Source organism: Xenopus laevis, chromosome 3S (assembly GCF_017654675.1).
Source record: "Xenopus laevis strain J_2021 chromosome 3S, Xenopus_laevis_v10.1, whole genome shotgun sequence".
In the NCBI taxonomy this organism is placed as follows: Eukaryota; Metazoa; Chordata; class Amphibia; order Anura; family Pipidae; genus Xenopus; species Xenopus laevis.
This window is the reverse complement of record NC_054376.1, coordinates 56,079,340-56,098,249: the sequence shown is the minus strand read 5'-3', so window position 1 is coordinate 56,098,249 and position 18,910 is coordinate 56,079,340. Positions and strand designations below refer to the sequence as shown.

The following is an 18,910-nucleotide window of genomic DNA, read 5'->3' as shown; positions in this document are numbered from 1 at the left end:
TGTTCAAGTGTTACATCATATCTTATTTAATAACCAGCCTTTTTTCTTTATCTTTCCAAACTAAAAACTCACAGTGTTACCAGTATTACGGCAAAACTTTATGTAGGGAGTAAAAAACACACACAATAATGACTGTGTTAATCATGCAGGGGTGACGCTTAAGAGGCCCCTTTATGACTGCCCAAACTTTCATGCTCAGGCAATCATAAAGGAAACCCTTTATGAGTTTACTAATAATGCATGTGTGTGTGCCTAAATACAGCTCAGGAATGTTTGTAAGTTTGCTCGACTGGGCTTTTGTAATTAAGAAAAACTTTTGAAGCTTTTAGGTGCCAAATTCTTTCTTCAGTACCAAAGCCTGTTTGGGCAAACTTGCAAAAATTGCCAAACGCTGCATGAATAGTAAACTCACGCTGGGTTTCCTTTATGATTGCCTGAGCACAGAATCGTGGGCAATCATAAATGGGACCCATAGTGTTCATTTTCATGGTGAACATCCCTTTTAGGGTAGCAGTTATTTGAAAAAAGCATGTAGTGAAGTACAGTTGTCCCATGAAGTCTGCATCTCAACAAGATAACAATTAAAAGCACAGTAAGCAATACCTTTCAGCTATAATAAATGCATGAGCCAAATCATAAAATAAACTGCAAATAGCAGTTTTTGAACATTTCACATCTTACTGGTTTCCAGTTATTCATCTTTTATTTGCAATTTTCAGTTTTGCACTTGTGTTACATTACTGATGGCAGGGGAGTAAAATATACAGTAACTCCAAACTAAAGGAAATGGGCGGTTCATCAAATGCTAGAGGGGAACACTGCCAATTTCTACACTAACCTTTTGTAAAGATATACATACGTATATAGCTCTTATAACCTATTGCATGAAACACTCTGGTGTTCTGAAAGTCTTAATTCCATTTGAACAATTAAGCTCCACATCTGTTCATGATGCTATGAACACATAATACATTCTGTCCTTCGTATTTCCTGCACTTATTATAGGATGTCAAATTCTTGAAATAATTAGTGATGTTAAGATCACAAAAGGCAGAATTCTTAAGGACTGCATTGATAATACAGCATAAGCAAACCAATAGTATGTTAATCCTCTTCACCTCCTCCCTTTGTAGAAATATATTTTTAATATGCTGTCAAGCAGCTGAAAAAGATCAAAGTAAAAAAAGAATCAAGCGGTCTGTGAAAAGAAAAAAATAGTAATATATGTATATATATTTTTTTCAGTTAAAAAAAGAAAAAAGAAGAAAAAACCCATAAAGGTACACTTTGTGCTATTGATAGATTGATAGACAAGAATGGCTCCTGGTAAATGTGCAGTGTGCAATAAAAATACCACCCCATGTGATTGCACAAAGCTTTAAGGTTCTCACGTCTTCAACCACATATTAGGTAAGAACGGAGTCACAAAAAATAGCTTTAACACATGAAGGGTTAGTTCTTTCACTGCATAGGACCAGGATGAAGGTGCAATGAGGAGGTCACAAAGAGACAAGTGCAGCATGTCAGAACGTACTTGGAGGGGTAGCTGTTAAAGCTAAGTTGGCTTTGAGACTGCGCTGGTTTGGCAGGCTCAGGCAGGATGTTTCCAGACAGCAAAGGTGTAGGCTTGTCAAAGCTTCTTCGATCAAAGTAAGACAGCTGCTTTCGATAATATTCCTCATCTTCATCTGGGTCATAGTGGTTAGCCCGAATTATATCTTCTGGGGGCTTCACTTGAGGCTTTTGAGGTTCAGGTACTCTAAAAATAGGGACACAGGTATTCTAGCAATCTTGTAAAAGTATTATCAATCAACAACACAACAACATTGCTATGTATAAAGCAGTTGTCTGATACCTAATTAAAAAGCTATTTTGAGTCCTAAACTTTTAACCCAGCTTTTGCCTATATGTCATCCTAAAAGTATAAGTGTAGGACTATGCGGATGTTTTTGGCGCAATCTGACACGCCGCGACAAAACGCCTGTAACAAGTCGCATGCGACGGAAATAAGGTAAAAGATAGAAACGTCGGATGCGACACACCTGTCGAGAAATGTCGAATCCGATGCGACACGACTGTCTGATGCAGACGCTGCACACTGCGTCTGCATCCGACAGTCGTGTCGGAATGCATGCTGCTACTTCATCCGACATTTCTATCTTTTACCTTATTTCCGTCGCATGCGACTTGTCGCAGGCATTTTGTTGTAGTGTGTCGGATGGCGCCGAAAACGTCCGTGTAGTCCTACCCTTAGACACAAATGAAAAGCAGGTTTATGGTATCCCTCTGGGACTGGATAAAGCTGGTGAGTTGTCCCTGCTATAGAGTAATCCATTTTGCTGGCATCATCATAAAATTACTCTAGCTAGCATTTTGTAACAGCATTATTATTATATAATATGAATGCCTTGGTTGGTGTTCAGAAGGGTTGGCCAAAATGACCTAAGAGAAGGTCTAAGAAAGACCAAGCCTGAATACTGATCCATGAACAGCTTCAAATAAACAGGTGGGAGGAGAAAAGTGATTACTAGTCCCCTCTTAACAACTTAAACGGCAAAATAGTACAAGTAGGAATAGTGACCATTAATTGATCCACAGCAATATTTCAGTTGGATACAAATATATAGGTGGGGTACAAACTAACCATACAAACATAGATAAATAATACATTTTAGGGATGATGGACAAATAGACTACTAGAAACGCTAGTCTCTAAATACTGTTCTTAACTCAACCGAGTTTTGAATGCAGCTGCCTTCCTACAGAGAACAGCAAAGGTCAAAATGCCTGCAACCCTGTTATTGCTACCCAGTGAAAATCAGTACCGGTATGTGAGAAGCACCTAAGCAGTGACAAGCAAAACGCCACTCACAAATGCTCAGGTATGTTCTTCACAAAGTTTCTCATTCACTAACATTAGCAGTGATTACAGGCAGATTTTTGTGTTTTTAACAGGCACTGTACATAAACCCATGCAGCATTCAAACTATTCATTATATTTCTAAATTCACACTAAATGTTAAAAAAAGTTATCAATTCATTAAAATGTTATATGTAATAAATGTAGAATTATAATGGACATGAAATCACAACTGTTATAGACACAAGATTCCCTAAAACGTAAAAAACGAACTTTAACATAAAAATAACTCAGCGAGTCAGAGGATTTTACATACCTATAAGTTGCCTTGTCCTGATCATAATGAGAAATGGAGGCAGCCTTTGGAGCACTAACTTGATTAAGTATAGGTTTAGGTGCAACATCTGGGGCCTGGAAAACATGTTTTTTGATATTACGCAATAGCTTTAATTTTAATACACATTAAAGACACCATCCCACTGATTGGAATGCGTAATGATCTCAGCAAAAATTTACATACCTTCACAAGAGTGGAATCATTCATATCCTTGTTCGTTTCCCCTTGATTAGATTGTTTGTTCTCAAACATTTTCACTCTAGTAAGTACAGACTGTGGCTTCATAGCTGGATCATCATCTTCTTTGGCTGCAGAAGTAATGGCAGGGGCAGGGAGAGGTTTTGAGCTTGTTGAAAGGAGCTCTGGCTTATTCTGAGCAGGTGGAGGTGGCATTGGCTCCTTTCTAGGAGATGCATCATACTGCCCTGGTTTTGTGTTAAATACCTGGGAAGGACTATGTTCATAACCTCTTATATGTTGATCAAAATATGGCTTTGCATCAGAAGATTTTGATGTTGGCACAGAAGGAATGGTTTGAGGTTCAGGTTTGTAACGCATATGCATATCATAATCTGCTGATGGTGAGTCTTCATAATGTACTTGGGTTGGTTTGTAGTTTTGGGATGGGCGGGGGCGATTGTCATAAGCAACAGGAGGTGGCTCCTCCAATCGAGGCTGCTGGGGAAAGTAATTACGCTCAAGATTTTCATCGGAGTGTTGTCTAATATTGAAGTCCCTATTACGTTTACTGTCAAATGGTGGTCTCTGGGGAAATGACTGTTTGTCATCGTAATAACCCCACTGTTCATCATATGTAGGCACGTGATCATCGTAATTTATTCGAGAATCATAATTGTGGGGAAACTGATCTACATAATCCGATGTAGAATCATAGCGATAAGACTGGTCATATTCTCTGTTCAATGGTTTCTCTGCATACACTGGCACACCATCATAGTTTAAATTGGTCTCTTTTTCAGGTCTTTGAATTGGATGGCCAAGTACTTGCTGCTTCATCAAATAATTTTGCCTAGGATTCTCCTCCATAGCAAAGGCGTCTTTTCTATAAACCTGCAAGAACAGATTTACATTTTGTAATTGAAGAATGCAAGATTACTTTAGTGATTTAAGCCAAAGGCACAATTGCAAGATTGCATATTTTGCAACCAATTACCATGCTTTAAAAATCAGAAGGTTGAGGTTTCACAAAAATTATATTATTTTTACAACTAAAGGTTATTGTAAAACGTTAACTGTACTATGAGTTGATTTGTCATTTTAGACTTGTTCTCAGGTATTTGTTCAGAATACACAAAAGAACCCTTTAAGAGATCAGAAAGTATGCATGCAGGATTTCCAAGCCATGCAAAAGAGGGTAATGCTGAAGCAGTGTAGTTCCCTATGATTTAGATGCAGCAGAGTGACTTCCCCAAATAATATATTTACATCATCCAAGTGCTGCAAAGCATGTTGGTGCTATATAAAGGATTATAATTATTGTTACTGGGTGAAGCCAGTAACTAAGAGCAACAATGTATCACAGGTAACTCCAGTAATTCAATGCTTAAAGGAAAAAGTGTAAGAAGTATGAAAAGTTGCAAGTATAACTAAAAGAAGAAAAAAGCTGGTGCAGCAAAGTAGTATGGGTACCTTTGCTGAGTCAATTTGGGCTGGTAAAGATGAAGGTTCTTGGTCTCTTAGTATAATATGAGCTGCCTCAGTGCTTGGTGATCTCAAGAGGCCACCCTGTGCTTGATAAGAGCTGTAAGGGGCATGGTTGGGATCCTCCAATCGAACCTTATTTACATTTACCGTGGGATTAACAGCAGCACTTGAAGTTGTAAGGTTTGTTTCGGACGACACAGAAAGGTAGGGGGCTGCAGGTAAGGCATCTGCTTTCTGTAGAATGTTTAAAATAGTTTGTTCATTTAAAATCATAAGTTATGATTAAAAGCTTTAAAAGTGTTAAAGCTGCAGTGCGAAGACTACATTTGCCTAAATATGCAGTAGATTATATGAATGTTAAATTGCTATTCTGAGTACATTGTGAACACATAAAAGGGCAACTTCTAACCTTGCTTTGACCTAAGGGGTCAGCAGTAATGATGAGTAATCATCAGATTCCAATGGGTAAAAAAAATTGCCACGTGTCAGAAATTAATTTGTCATGCATCAGACTTGCCAACAGACTTCAATGCATTTGGCATATTTTACGCCATTTCATGAATTTTCAGTGAAGCAAAACCGATCATTAGTCAGCAGTCCTGAACTAGAAGCCTGAAAAACTCTGGCTTGAGAGTAATAGCACACACAGCAATTTAAAGGAATTGAATTTGCACTCCATGGCTACAGTCATATAGGACAACGGTGCAGTTTTAGGTGCTTTGGTGCTGAATGCTTGGGGTGCTACAAAAAAAAGCCCCCAGAAGACATGCCCAAAATCATCATTTGTGCCACTGCCCTAAACACTTACGAAATATTTATGGGATGAATACTAAAGAGTGTTTGGAGTTACACCAATTTGCTCCTTTGGATACTAATGACAAAACTCAAAGCTTATCTCTGACTATGCTATAAAGTAAAGACAGCCCTTAATACATGATATTATTGTGGAACTAGACTAAGTGTCGGCTATGAAAAGAATGCCTGAATTTTTAGCTATTATCTTCGGCAGGAAAAACCTGTAATTTAGACAACTCCATCAGCTATTTATTTTACATGCAAACATGTAAAATAACTTACCTGTTGAGAAGGTACATTTTTATACCCGGGTGAATCTGTTTTAAGGACTGGCTGAGGTGGATATGTTGGGTATGCTGGGGTTTCTTGTATCCCTGATGTGTCTTCTCTGACTGGTTCAGAAGATCGTGTGATTGCAGATTGTGTAATTGCAGATTCTGGTGGAGTCTCAGCTTCATCATTAAGTGTCTCGTCCAGGTCCTGGTCAGTGTAAGCCCCTCCTTCTGTATCTGTGTCTTCATAGTCTGATGTGTGCCTACTATCAGTGCTATACATTGAATATTCACTACCTGGTGCGGATAGGTAGGAAAGACGGTCGTCATGCAAATCAAGGTCATCATCTCTGCCACCTTCTGCCTGCACCGAATGAATGCAAGTTAGACCAAGTTAGTACTTCTAAACTAGTGTTCTGGAGACCTTGCTGGAGAGGTCAGACTTTAAAAAGTAAAATTAACTTGTAAAACTGTTTCTTTTATGAGAAGTACTATCCCACATAATTATGTTGTATAAAGAATCTTAGATTGGCACATGGGTAAAAAGTAGGATTTTGTTAATCTTTTTGTGTTTACTTAGACCCCTCCAAAAAAGCATAAAACATGCGTCAGTTGTACTGCGCATGACATCTAAATCAAAGGCCAGCTTAGCAGGATCAATTGCAGCTTCTTTAAAGTGAATTTCAGGCACTGCATTTTAGTGGGTATGCTGAAAACACTGCCACAAACCCATGCACTCGATTAATATTTGATAAAAAAAATCTTACTTTGCCCTCTGAGACCCAAACTAGTTGGTTCTGTTGCTGCTCTACTGCCTCTTTAAGGCCTCCATACCAGCCATCATTCATGGAATTGAGATTTATTGTAGCTGTAAAACAAGACACATATATTTTCAAGTCAAATTACTAGATAAAGGGATTTGTCACATTACAATGGTTTTTAGAAAATGTCTTCATATCTGGTGCAACTTTACTATCTTGTCATGTTTAGTTTATACCCCTTTGGAGCACTTGGTGGTTTAGTTTAATGCAGTTTGAATACAACTCACACCCTATAGTTTTTGGATATTGTGAGAACATACCCTTATTTTTTGCATAGCACACCCTGTAATAACATTTTTTCTTTAAACATGCCGATACAAAATGTTGCAAATAACTGCAATGCACTTATACTTTTAAGTTCATAAATGTTATCATTTGATACACACACAATCTTTTTGACAATCAAACTATTTTTACTTCAGCTTTAGCTGAACTTACTTGTGAAAAGGTGGTGATTGTTTTTGCGTAGTTTGTGTGAACGATCATATAGTTTCCTGGCACTTTTGCGTGATTCTGGACATAACCTCCCTCTCATTGTTTTCACACCTTGTTTAGAGTCTGGGTTAAAAAACACTACTATTGGATACCATTGTGCATAATTTAAGCGGTCCACAGCATTTGGAGTGACATCAAGAAGAGCATGCTTATCCTGTAGAACCAAAAAGAAAATGAAATTTAGCACAGAAATAGGGTTATATAAGAACAGCCACTAATTTTGCCCAGGTGCAGTAACCCATAGCAACCAACTACCAGGAAGAATTTACAGGTCACCTGTCTAAAAGCCAATATCTTATTGGTTGCTATGGGTTACTGCTCCTGGGTAAACTTAGTGGGGGAAAGTCTTTTTGATATAGCTTGCATCAAAATAAATGCACCAGTTACATGTTGGACAGCAGAATTACATCTACCATGGTCCTAAGCTTTTTATAAAGAAATGGATTCCATTCTTTTTTATGTTCATGGCTTAGAATACTGACATAGTGAAGGTATATTCTGAATTCAGCATAATGTAAGTGAGAATATGACAGATGGGACAAACTCCCAAGACTCAGAGAGAGAATGGTTTGGAAAAGTTCCTGAATAGCTTCTGTTTATATTGTAAGTTCAGGTATGGGATCTGTTGACTGGAACATGTATATGTTCAAAACAAAACCCAGTTCAAGTTCATCCTCCCAGTTAACTTAACCCAGGCTTAATTTATTTGACTGGAGCTGGTATACCTATTCACTTGTACACCCGTCTAAACAAATAAAGACCCTCCAAGTATGAAAATGTACCCCTTCCATCAACGCATATAAAATCACTGTGTTAGCAACTGCAGATTTATAATGGGCAACAAACCTCCTTGTGTGATATGGCCTTAATCTAATATGGCCACAGTCTCATATCTAATGTTAAAATTTACTTGTTAAGGTCAATACCAGTTTCATGTTCTTCTTATTTTTGTTAAATTACATGTAATGTAGTTCTGTGCAAAATTCGTAACCCAATATAAAATATTATCTACATGCATAAAATCATTGTTAATTGTTTTTCAGTAGATCACTCACCCGATCAATAATCTGTTTAATAGTATGAAGGCGGATAATTCCAGAGCTTCGCTGGTCAGTACCTGCATCTCTTGGTTCACTTACTGAAAAAAAAAAAACATTAAATATAAATGAATTTGTAACAATCAATTTCTAGAACAAGAGTTTATATTATCTAAGTTTAAGATAAGAATAAATCTGGTTTGCAAGTTCTGACTATTCACTAAACAAAATAAGAAGCAGCTCTCATTACTACATACAAGTTTTCATCATCAGAATGGAGATGGGTAAACATCAGGTAGCTGGATGTATGGATGCACAGATAAAAACCTACTTTGGATGTAATAGTTTCCATAAATTAAATCAAACATTATATTTGTGAATTAAAGTGCTTTGCAATGCAACACTCCCCACAATTTCAACATACCTAATTATCATGCAGGTCTAAAGGGTTCTTTAACATTTTGTGACTAAATATAAACTTACATACATATCTAAACATTTTTTAAAATACGTTGTGCTCTATTTCCAACCAAACTGTAAAATCACATCTGCTAATAGTGCATTATATCCATTGCTTGCATATTGGAGGGTTTTAGGTGGTGCTGAGCAAGAAGAGCTCATGTAGCAGTTATTTAATGCAATCTAGCCACCCATACACTTGGCTAAATTGTACTGTCCTGTGTAACCAACAGTAGATAATAAAGAAGCGGTTTCCACCATCCATTATCCTTCCTTTTAACATTGGTCTGGGGAAACACCTGGTGATAGTGTTAATAAGCATAGAAACTACAGAATGGATTTAAAAGTCTTTGCAATCACAAAGGCAGCATTGGATGGATATTAACTACTACATTTAAGGTAATATAAACAACATGAAGCTTTTACTAAAGAAAGGAGCATAATAAACAAACATACTTGCTACTTCATAAATATTGGGTTCTTCTCTTGCCAACTTTTCTCTTGCAATGTCAGCTATTGGGCCAAAAATAACCACAGGCCTGAGAAATCCAGCTGCAAACAGAGAATAAAGAAAACATGGAATAGAAATCTACGGATGAACCTGGTCATTACAGTGAAAAATCATATACATACAAAAATTATAAACATACCATAAGTAACTTTTACCAGTTGCTATCAATTGTGTATAGTTTAATGCTCAATAACAGCATTCTTACATGTTTTCCGTGCTGCAGTCTCATTTTTGTTGATAATTATGTGTGGAACAATAAAATCTACTCAATAAATTTACATTTAAGATAGAGTTGTAAAAAAGGCAACCTTCTCTTAAGACGACTCTTTCATAAGCAGGGAACTTTGTTTGAACAGGTTGCGCAGAAAGATCTTCTCTGCTTTTCCGTAGATTACGCTTGGAACTACGAAGGCCACGGAATCTCCAGAAGTCTGCACGATCTCCACCAGCAGTTTTTGGAAGAGTGTATTGCACACTAGCCAGTTGCTCAGCCCTGCAAATAAATTGTTCAACAAAAACATCTAGTTTGGTATGATGACTTGACTTGCTTGTATTCATGCAACACCTTCATCTCTTGTAATCTGTATCTGAACAGGATCTCACTGGAGCATGCAGAGTTGAAATCACGTTGAAAAGCGGGTATACTGCCTCGTTCAAAAATACATTTTTTTTTTACAAGACACGGGGATTACCTGAAAAGCTCTACTATTCATACAGCTAAAGTTTACGGTAATACAAAAGAAACCTGTAATACTAAATATGCAGATTTAAAATATTGGTGTATGAATTCTGTCCACTTACCTATTTTTGTTGGGAATTATTCCTCTTTCCACCTCCTTGTGATTTCTACCAATTCTAATAGCCAACCATGATCCAAGCTTCCCATTGTAAAGAGTATCCACAACTCGAAAGACCTCTCCTTTGTTGAAACCTAATCCATATGGTGATTCTTTCTCATATTCAAAGTGAGTTCTTATATAAAATGAATCCCCAACATCTGACTCAACAATGCGGCGATACACTGGAAAGATAAAAACGGTAAAATGGAAACTTCTGCACAAAAATGTGTAGCTTGTATATAATTAGTATATAATTAGTATATAATTGTTTAAATAGGTTGTTCACTTTTAAGTTAACCTTTAGTATGATGTAGAGTGATATTCTGAGACAATTTACAGTTGATTTTCAAAAAAAATTATTTTTGGTTTTTGAGTTATTTGGCATTTTATTTAGCTACTCTCAGCAATCTGGTTGCACATTTCCCTAACAATCATGCACTGATTTGAATAAGAGACTGGAATATGAAACGGTGAGGGCCTGCATAGAAAGAGAGATAATAAAAAGAAGCAACAATAAAACTGTAACCTTACAGTGCATTTGTTTTATTAGATGGGGTCATTGACCCCCATTTGAAAGGTGGAATAAGTCAGAAGGCAAATTTGAAAATTATAACAAATCACAAACAATTGAATAGTTGCTTAGAATTGGCCATTCTATAACATATTCAAAGTTAACTTAAAGGTGAACCACCTCTTTAATAATAGAAACAAATATTTTCATATTCATATTATGGGGGGAGGGAATCATACCATCTTTCTTTTTCTGTGCAAGAATGGTAACCTCTTCTCCTTTGGGCAGATCAAGAAGAAACAGCACTGCTTCTTCCCTAATTATATTAGTGAAATCCACATTGTTAACCTAAAAGTAAAATTAACATTTGCATATAGTTTAATTATTTGGAAATGAAGGTTGCACAAAAATAATAATTTAAAACATGGTTCATTTAGCTTTTCTTGCTAGATACAACAAAGAACCTCCATCTCTGAGACATTGTTAGTTACTGCACATTCTTAAGGTGGCCATAGCCGCAAAGATCCGCTCGTTTGGCGATCTTTCCCCGATATGCCATTAACGAGCATGGCTAAATCGGGGGGTAATCTGAATGCTCGGCCGTACGGCCGAACGATCCTATTACGATGCGCAATGGGCTCCGGCGGGATTGGTCGGGTCAAAAACAAACCTGTCCGATCGACCAAACGACGATCTCCGCCGGACGAAAAATGTCGGCAAACTCCACACACAATCCGAATATCGTACGAATCCTTGATTCGTACAATAGGATCTTTGTGTCTATGGCCACCTTTAGGCTTATGTCACCAAGCATTTTCTCTGGTAATGGAGAAAATGTTAACACTGGCCAATTCTGCCCCATAATATTAATGGCATCCATGAGTCACTGAACAAAAGGATGATTTTGACTCTGTGTGCATAGTTGTATTAATCAAAATATGTCCTTGTATGCACATTAAAGTGGACCCGTCACCCAAAAAAATTATTCAAAATCCTATTTTATCACATTAGTCAAGGAAAATGAACTTTTATTACACTATATAAATTATTTGAATCTGGTTTCCTTCAGTCTGGGAATTCCTGATTATATACCAAACAGGCAGGAGTCATTTTGTGGACACTGTTATTAAGGCAAGCCTTGCATCATCTCAGAATATTGTTTGTGCACTAGAATGGGGGACCCGATGTCCATCCCCATGCACTGGCTACACAATTAAATGGTGAAGAGTGCAGGGGAATGTGGGGAGATCAGCGACATCTAGGAAGTGCTGAATGGAAAGTGAAAGTAATTGTCTGCCCCGCCTCTATCCCTAAGGCATAGAGGAGGGGCAGGCAATATTTGATTTTTAAATGAGCTTACAACAGCTACGAATGCTTTAATAAAAATAGAAATTGGATTTCATGTTTAATTTGAAAAGGACTTTAATTATACAGCTTTTTGTGTCTGGGTGACAGGTCCACTTGAACTGAGGGATGCCATCACAGGGCAGAAATAAATGATATTAATCAGCTGGCAGAAAAAATGCCTAGAGCGACATTGGACTTTTCTGGAGTTAATGGACAAGCTTTTATATATACAAGGGATATTGTAGCTCCCAATCATATAAATACATACAATTGTGTTTTTTAAAAATAGTTAACTATTTACGGAATATTATGGTTTTAAAAAAGAAAAAAGTAAACACTACCCTATACTGGGTCTATTTAACATTGAACAAGTAAAATCTCTACTAAATAATGATAGGCGGAATGACATATTAAAATGTAAAACTAGAGTAACAACCCTGTGACTGTGTATAACCACATATGGTTACTTAGGTGACTATATGAAATAGTGTCATTCACGAGCATCCTTTCTACAATTTATGATTATATTTCTGTTAAGCACTCTTATTAATGCTTACAGCATACCAGCAGAACAAAAAACTTAAACTTTTACTGTAACTTACCCTGAGTATCTGGTCCCCTTCCTCCAAACCTTCTTTTGCGGCAGGGCTATCGTCTAATACACCAGCAGCAAAAATTCCAACATCATTACCACCAGCCAAACGAAGGCCTACACTGTCTCCTTTCCTGAATTTCACCAGTTTCATGCTCGGCCTCCAAAAAAACAAAAGTACATTTAGAGAGGAAGAAACACATCTACATACAAAATTAATAATATTTTAAGTCTTGGCAAGATTTAAAAAAAAAAAATACCTACAAAAAAAACAAAATAACACTAAAAACCAAATTATGAAATTCTCTATACACAAATATATTTGCTCCCAAACTTTATTAAAAAAATGTTTGAAGGGGTGGTTCACCTTTATGTTAATGTTTAGTACGTTATAGAATCGCTAATTCTAAGCAACTTTTCACTTGGACCTTCATTTTTAGTTTTAATAATTTTTTTAATTATTTGCCTTCTTCTCTTTCCAACTTTCAAATGTATTGTTATTGCTACTTTTTATTACTCATTTTTCTATTCAACCCCTCTCCTATTCATATACCAGTCTCATTCAAATCAATGCATGGTTGATGTGGACCATAGCAACCAGATTGCGGATATTGCAAAAACTGGAGACCTGCTGAATTAAAATCTAAATAACTGATAAAATGATAAAAATAAATAAATGATAAAAAATGATAAAAAAATGAAAACCAATTGCAAACTGTCTAAGAATATCACTCTTTGTATCATACTAAAAGTTAACTCAAAGATGAACAACCCCTTTAAAGTTTACTTTGGTATAGGGCTACAGACCATTCAATTTGAAAGGGCAACTAAAATATACAGTGCTAATCTCCCTCGACCAGTGGCCAGAGGAAGGCTGTCCCTGAGCTATTTGAACCATACAATCCAAAGCACTTATCCTTGGAAAAATGAAAGGATTCCTTCAAACAGTATGAAACACCAATTAATGTCCTTTAAGGTGCTTTCAAACATTGGTAACAGTAAGGGTGCATTACCAAAGCATGCCATCTTCGTGTGTAGGATTAGGTAAAGGGCCATCAGACGGGCTAACAGGCAAATCCACATCTGGTTGTCCTGGCTGGGCATATACTGGTTTTGGCTCTGTAAAGTTGAAAGAAAGTAAAAATATAGGCTGGCATTATAAAGATTTTATTTAAAAAAAACAAAAAAGTGATTAAACAGCCCCCCAAACCAGCTCTGACCATTAGGGAACTCCCAAGGCTCTCACATGGGGCCATGAAACAGGATCCAGACCTATTATGTGTAGAGGCATCCAAGTGCTTCTCCAAACCAGAAGATAAGCACATTAGATAAAAACTCCTTTATCCCACATAGCAGAGCAAAAAAAATGCTCACTATAGCACACATGGGGGAAGATTTCTCAAGGGTCGAATTTCGAAGTGCAAAAAACTTCGAATAAAAAAAAAAACCATTGAATAGGCTAGTTCAACATTCAAAGTCGAATTCGTAGGATTTTTAAGATCAAACGATTGTACTTCGAATCAAACAATTTTACTTCTGCTTCTAAAAACGTAGCCAAATGTTGGCTATATGTTCTAGGAAGTGGCGAAGTATCAAAGTCAAAAGTTTTTTGTTTTTTTTTCAACTTTCTGTTTATTGAAGTTAACACATTAGTTCAACAGAATGCAATGTTCTTTTCCTGTTTACACATTTAGCAATAAAATTTTACTGATATGCAATCATCGCCTATTGTGTTTTTCACTGTTACAAACCCAATTATGTGTTAACAAATTTACAACAATTCCTTTTAAATGAGGAAAAGGGGAGGGGGGAAAAAGGTGAGGGGAAGGGGTTGAGTGAGATCTCCTGGTGGTTGAGGTATTATATTTGTCTTAGCAACAGTCCTTCTCTATATAACCAGATATTCCATACATCCTCAAATTTACTGAGCCTATTGTTCAGCATAGCAGTAAGCTTCTCCATTTCGATAGACCACCACAATTTGTTTCGAATTTCCTGCATAGTCGGAGGTGGGCCCTTCCATCTTTTAGCTATTAAACCTCTCGTGATTAGGCAGATTTGAACACATAATTTATGTTCATTGTATGTTAACTGTTCAGGTTTACGTAGTAGGAGAGCTAACCAAGGGTCAGGTGGCATTGATGTCGCCAAAGTGTCATTTATCGTTTTAAAGACGTCGTCCCATAACCTGTATATTGTAGGACATGTCCACCACATGTGCATTTCATCTGCCACTTCCCCACATCCCCTTGGGCATAGATCAGAAGAGTTAAACCATTTATGCAACTTCTTAGGAGTGTAGTACCAGTCATGATAAATTTTATACGCATTCTCTTTAATATAGGTATTTATAGAAGCTTTTGCCATAACCTTATGAATATTCTCCCATTCCTCCATTTCTATGGGCTCTCCTAGCCTCTGTTCCCATTTCAGCATAGTAGTTGTTTTCCCCTGTGTATATGTGGCTTCCACAAGTCCAGAGTATAAAACACTGATTTTATGTTTGCGTAAGGGATGATTACATAAGAATTCGAAGGAGGAGGCATCGGGATATGTGCAACCCATCAGCCCCGAAGCGTAATGAAGGAGCTGTTGGAACCTATAGTGTTCTTTCAGTGGTATATGAAACTTCGACCGTAAAGTATCCCAAGAAATGGGTTTAGAATTAATGAACAAATTCTGAACTCTGGAGAAACCATTATTAATCCACCATGTGAATGTTGTGGAGTGCAGCCCCGGAGGAAAAGCAGGATTGTGAAACAGTGGAGTAAGAGGAGAGGGGAGCGTCTGAGAAGACAGGGTTGAGTGAACTTTATCCCATGCAGTCACCGAGTACTTAATAAACACATTCCTCATACTGTGTCTAGGTCGATATTTATGCTCTAGCCATAGTAAATCTGCTGCTGTATTGGGAGCGGTTATTTGGTTTTCTAGTTCTACCCATCTGCAATCGTTAGTCAAAAGTTTTTTTAAAGAGACAGTACTTCGATTAGCAAATGGTCGAATAGTCAAAGCATTTTCACTTCGAATCAAAGTCGAATTTGGCCTATTCGATGGTCGAAGTACTCAAAAGTTACTTCGAAATTCTAAGTTTTTCAATTTGAATATTCACTTCGAATTCCTTTTGACCCTTAGTAAATGTGCCCCATGATGTGCCAATAGTTGGAAGATTAGCTTTGACATCACTGAACTCACTTTGTACTGTATATACAGTGGTGTGAAAAACTATTTGCCCCCTTCCTGATTTCTTATTCTTTTGCATGTTTGTCACACAAAATGTTTCTGATCATCAAACACATTTAACTATTAGTCAAAGATAACACAAGTAAACACAAAATGCAGTTTTTAAATGAGGGTTTTTATTATTTAGGGAGAAAAGAAATCCAAACCTGTGTGAAAAAGTAATTGCCCCCTGAACCTAATAACTGGTTGGGCCACCCTTAGCAGCAATAACTGCAATCAAGCGTTTGCGATAACTTGCAACGAGTCTTTTACAGCGCTCTGGAGGAATTTTGGCCCACTCATCTTTGCAGAGTTGTTGTAATTCAGCTTTATTTGAGGGTTTTCTAGCATGAACCGCCTTTTTAAGGTCATGCCACAACATCTCAATAGGATTCAGGTCAGGACTTTGACTAGGCCACTCCAAAGTCTTCATTTTGTTTTTCTTCAGCCATTCAGAGGTGGATTTGCTGGTGTGTTTTGGGTCATTGTCCTGCTGCAGCACCCAAGATCGCTTCAGCTTGAGTTGACGAACAGATGGCCGGACATTCTCCTTCAGGATTTTTTGGTAGACAGTAGAATTCATGGTTCCATCTATCACAGCAAGTCTTCCAGGTCCTGAAGCAGCAAAACAACCCCAGACCATCACACTACCACCACCATATTTTACTGTTGGTATGATGTTCTTTTTCTGAAATGCTGTGTTACTTTTACGCCAGATGTAACGGGACGCGCACCTTCCAAAAAGTTCAACTTTTGTCTCGTCGGTCCACAAGGTATTTTCCCAAAAGTCTTGGCAATCATTGAGATGTTTTTTTAGCAAAATTGAGACGAGCCTTAATGTTCTTTTTGCTTAAAAGTGGTTTGCGCCTTGGAAATCTGCCATGCAGGCCGTTTTTGCCCAGTCTCTTTCTTATGGTGGAGTCGTGAACACTGACCTTAATTGAGGCAAGTGAGGCCTGCAGTTCTTTAGATGTTGTCCTGGGGTCTTTTGTGGCCTCTAGGATGAGTTGTCTCTGCGCTCTTGGGGTAATTTTGGTCGGCCGGCCACTCCTGGGAAGGTTCATCACTGTTCCATGTTTTTGCCATTTGTGGATAATGGCTCTCACTGTGGTTCGCTGGAGTCCCAAAGCTTTAGAAATGGCTTTATAACCTTTGAAATTGAACTCAAGGTGTGATAAACCACAGTTAAGTTATTTTTTAACAAGGGGGGCAATCACTTTTTCACACAGGCCCATGTAGATTTGGAGTTTTTTTTCTCCCTTAATAACGTAAACCTTCATTTAAAAACTGCATTTTGTGTTCAATTATGTTATCTTTGACTAATAGTTAACGGTTTTTGATGAGCAGAAACATTTAAGTGTGACAAACATGCAAAAGAATAAGAAATCAGGAAGGGGGCAAATAGTTTTTCACACCACTGTATTTTACAGATTATGCAGGGCTGTTGTGTATTATAAAGATATACAGTCATAGGATGGATCTATTACACAGAAAACTCTGAAATATAAGAATGGCATTTCCCATTAAGATAATAATTAATTTTCTTAATCCTAATTTTTTAATGTTTTATTGATTTCCTGTAATAATATTGTGTCTTCTACTTAATTGTAATTAAACGACATTAATCGATATTGGTGGTAAAACATTCCTATGGGTTTTTTCAGTAGACTTAGGCATGGTGCTCCAACTCACAGAGACAAGCTTTTCAGAATAATATATACAATACCTGTATTTTCGCTTTACAGATTAACTTTTATAAAGCCAACGTTGTTAGATTTGCTTTCTATCTTAGTGGTAAAGTAAATTGCTAGTGAAAATAAAACTCTGCTCCCCCAGTTTTACATGTTTACGCATTTACACCACTTCCTTGAATACATTTCTCTGCCAGTGTAATCAAGTTATCATTCAAAATTGTGGAACAAGGCTACACTACATAAGGATATTTGGGGGCATTGGTTGCAAACTGCAAAAACGCCTCATGGCATAGCCCGAAAGATGAAAACACAAAACTTTAATTAGATGAAGAAGCAGAAGATGAAGAATAAAGAAAGTGAAAGATAGATAAGAAAAGTGGAAAATAAGTGAATTAAGTGATAGCTAAAAATAAAATGGGAAAAATTCAAAACATAAAAAAATGGTAATAACAAAACTTGAAGTTATAAAATATGAGGTTTACCAGCTCACTAGAAAATTCAGGGACGCATATTGAAAATCCAGCTAGCACAGACCGGAACTTAATTTAAATACAACTAGTGCTGCCCTGCAACATTCATTTATTAGATGAGCCCCAAGTGATCTGGTAATCCTAACATGGAAGGGAAAATATTTTTTTTTAAAAAAAACAATAGTAAGAAAAATAATAAAACAAATAACTTCATAAAATTTAAACTATTTCCAGTTCAATAAGCAAGTTGCATTTGATAGTACAGGTATGAGAACCCATATCATGTAATGCATTATCCAGATAGCTCTAAATTATGGGAAGAACATCTCCTGTCCATTTTTTAAGCAAATAATAATAAATAACAATAAAACAGTAAGTTGTACCTGATCCTAACTAAGCTGAATGAATCCATATTGGTGACAAAACAATCCAATTAGTTTTTTTTTTAAAGGGGTTGTTCACCTTTGAGTTTAACTTTTAGTATGATGTAGAAAGTAATATTCTGAGACACTTTGCAATTGTTTTCATTTTTTATTATTTATGCACCGAATCCACTATTTGGGATTCAGCCGAATAGTCGATGAAAGATTCGGCCGAATACCGAACCGAATGTTAATTTGCATAAGCAAATTAAGGCCAGGAAAGGAAAAAAGTGGAAAAAATTCTTCTTTTGTGGCGATAAGTCAAGTGATTTCCCTACCTGCCCCTAATTTACATATGCAAATTAGGATTCGGTTCGACCAGGCACAAGGATCTGGCTAAACCCGAATCCTGCTGAAAAAGGCCGAATCCTGGATTAGGTGCATCCCTAATAATGTGTTTTTTTGAGCAATTTAGCTTTTAATTCTGCAGCTCTCCAGTTTGCAATTTCAAAAATCTAAAAAAAAAAATGCCCTGTAAGGGTACAACTTTATAGTTATGGTTACTTCTTATTACTTATCTTTCTGTTCAGGGCCTCTCCTATTTATAATCCAGTCACTTAT

At 36.9% G+C, this 18,910-nt stretch overlaps 1 protein-coding gene across 6 annotated transcripts in view; it reads right to left on the bottom strand.

Moving 5' to 3' along the window:
• The window catches only part of LOC108712948 (tight junction protein ZO-1), a 182,083-nt gene that overhangs the window by 12,022 nt on the left and 151,151 nt on the right, over nt 1–18,910 (bottom strand). For 4 of the 6 annotated variants that reach the window (XM_041588323.1, XM_041588324.1, XM_041588325.1 and 1 more), the window contains 14 exons: nt 13,555–13,660; nt 12,552–12,702; nt 10,842–10,950; nt 10,054–10,273; nt 9,561–9,745; nt 9,198–9,293; nt 8,301–8,383; nt 7,189–7,399; nt 6,697–6,797; nt 5,940–6,293; nt 4,848–5,096; nt 3,381–4,268; nt 3,177–3,271; nt 1,535–1,759 (listed from right to left, as the gene is read on the bottom strand). In XM_041588323.1, coding sequence (XP_041444257.1) covers nt 1,535–1,759; nt 3,177–3,271; nt 3,381–4,268; nt 4,848–5,096; nt 5,940–6,293; nt 6,697–6,797; nt 7,189–7,399; nt 8,301–8,383; nt 9,198–9,293; nt 9,561–9,745; nt 10,054–10,273; nt 10,842–10,950; nt 12,552–12,702; nt 13,555–13,660 — 3,073 coding nt within the window. The remainder of the gene's footprint in view (nt 1–1,534; nt 1,760–3,176; nt 3,272–3,380; nt 4,269–4,847; nt 5,097–5,939; nt 6,294–6,696; nt 6,798–7,188; nt 7,400–8,300; nt 8,384–9,197; nt 9,294–9,560; nt 9,746–10,053; nt 10,274–10,841; nt 10,951–12,551; nt 12,703–13,554; nt 13,661–18,910) is intronic. The other 2 variants (XM_041588326.1, XM_041588327.1) reach the window with 1 other exon arrangement.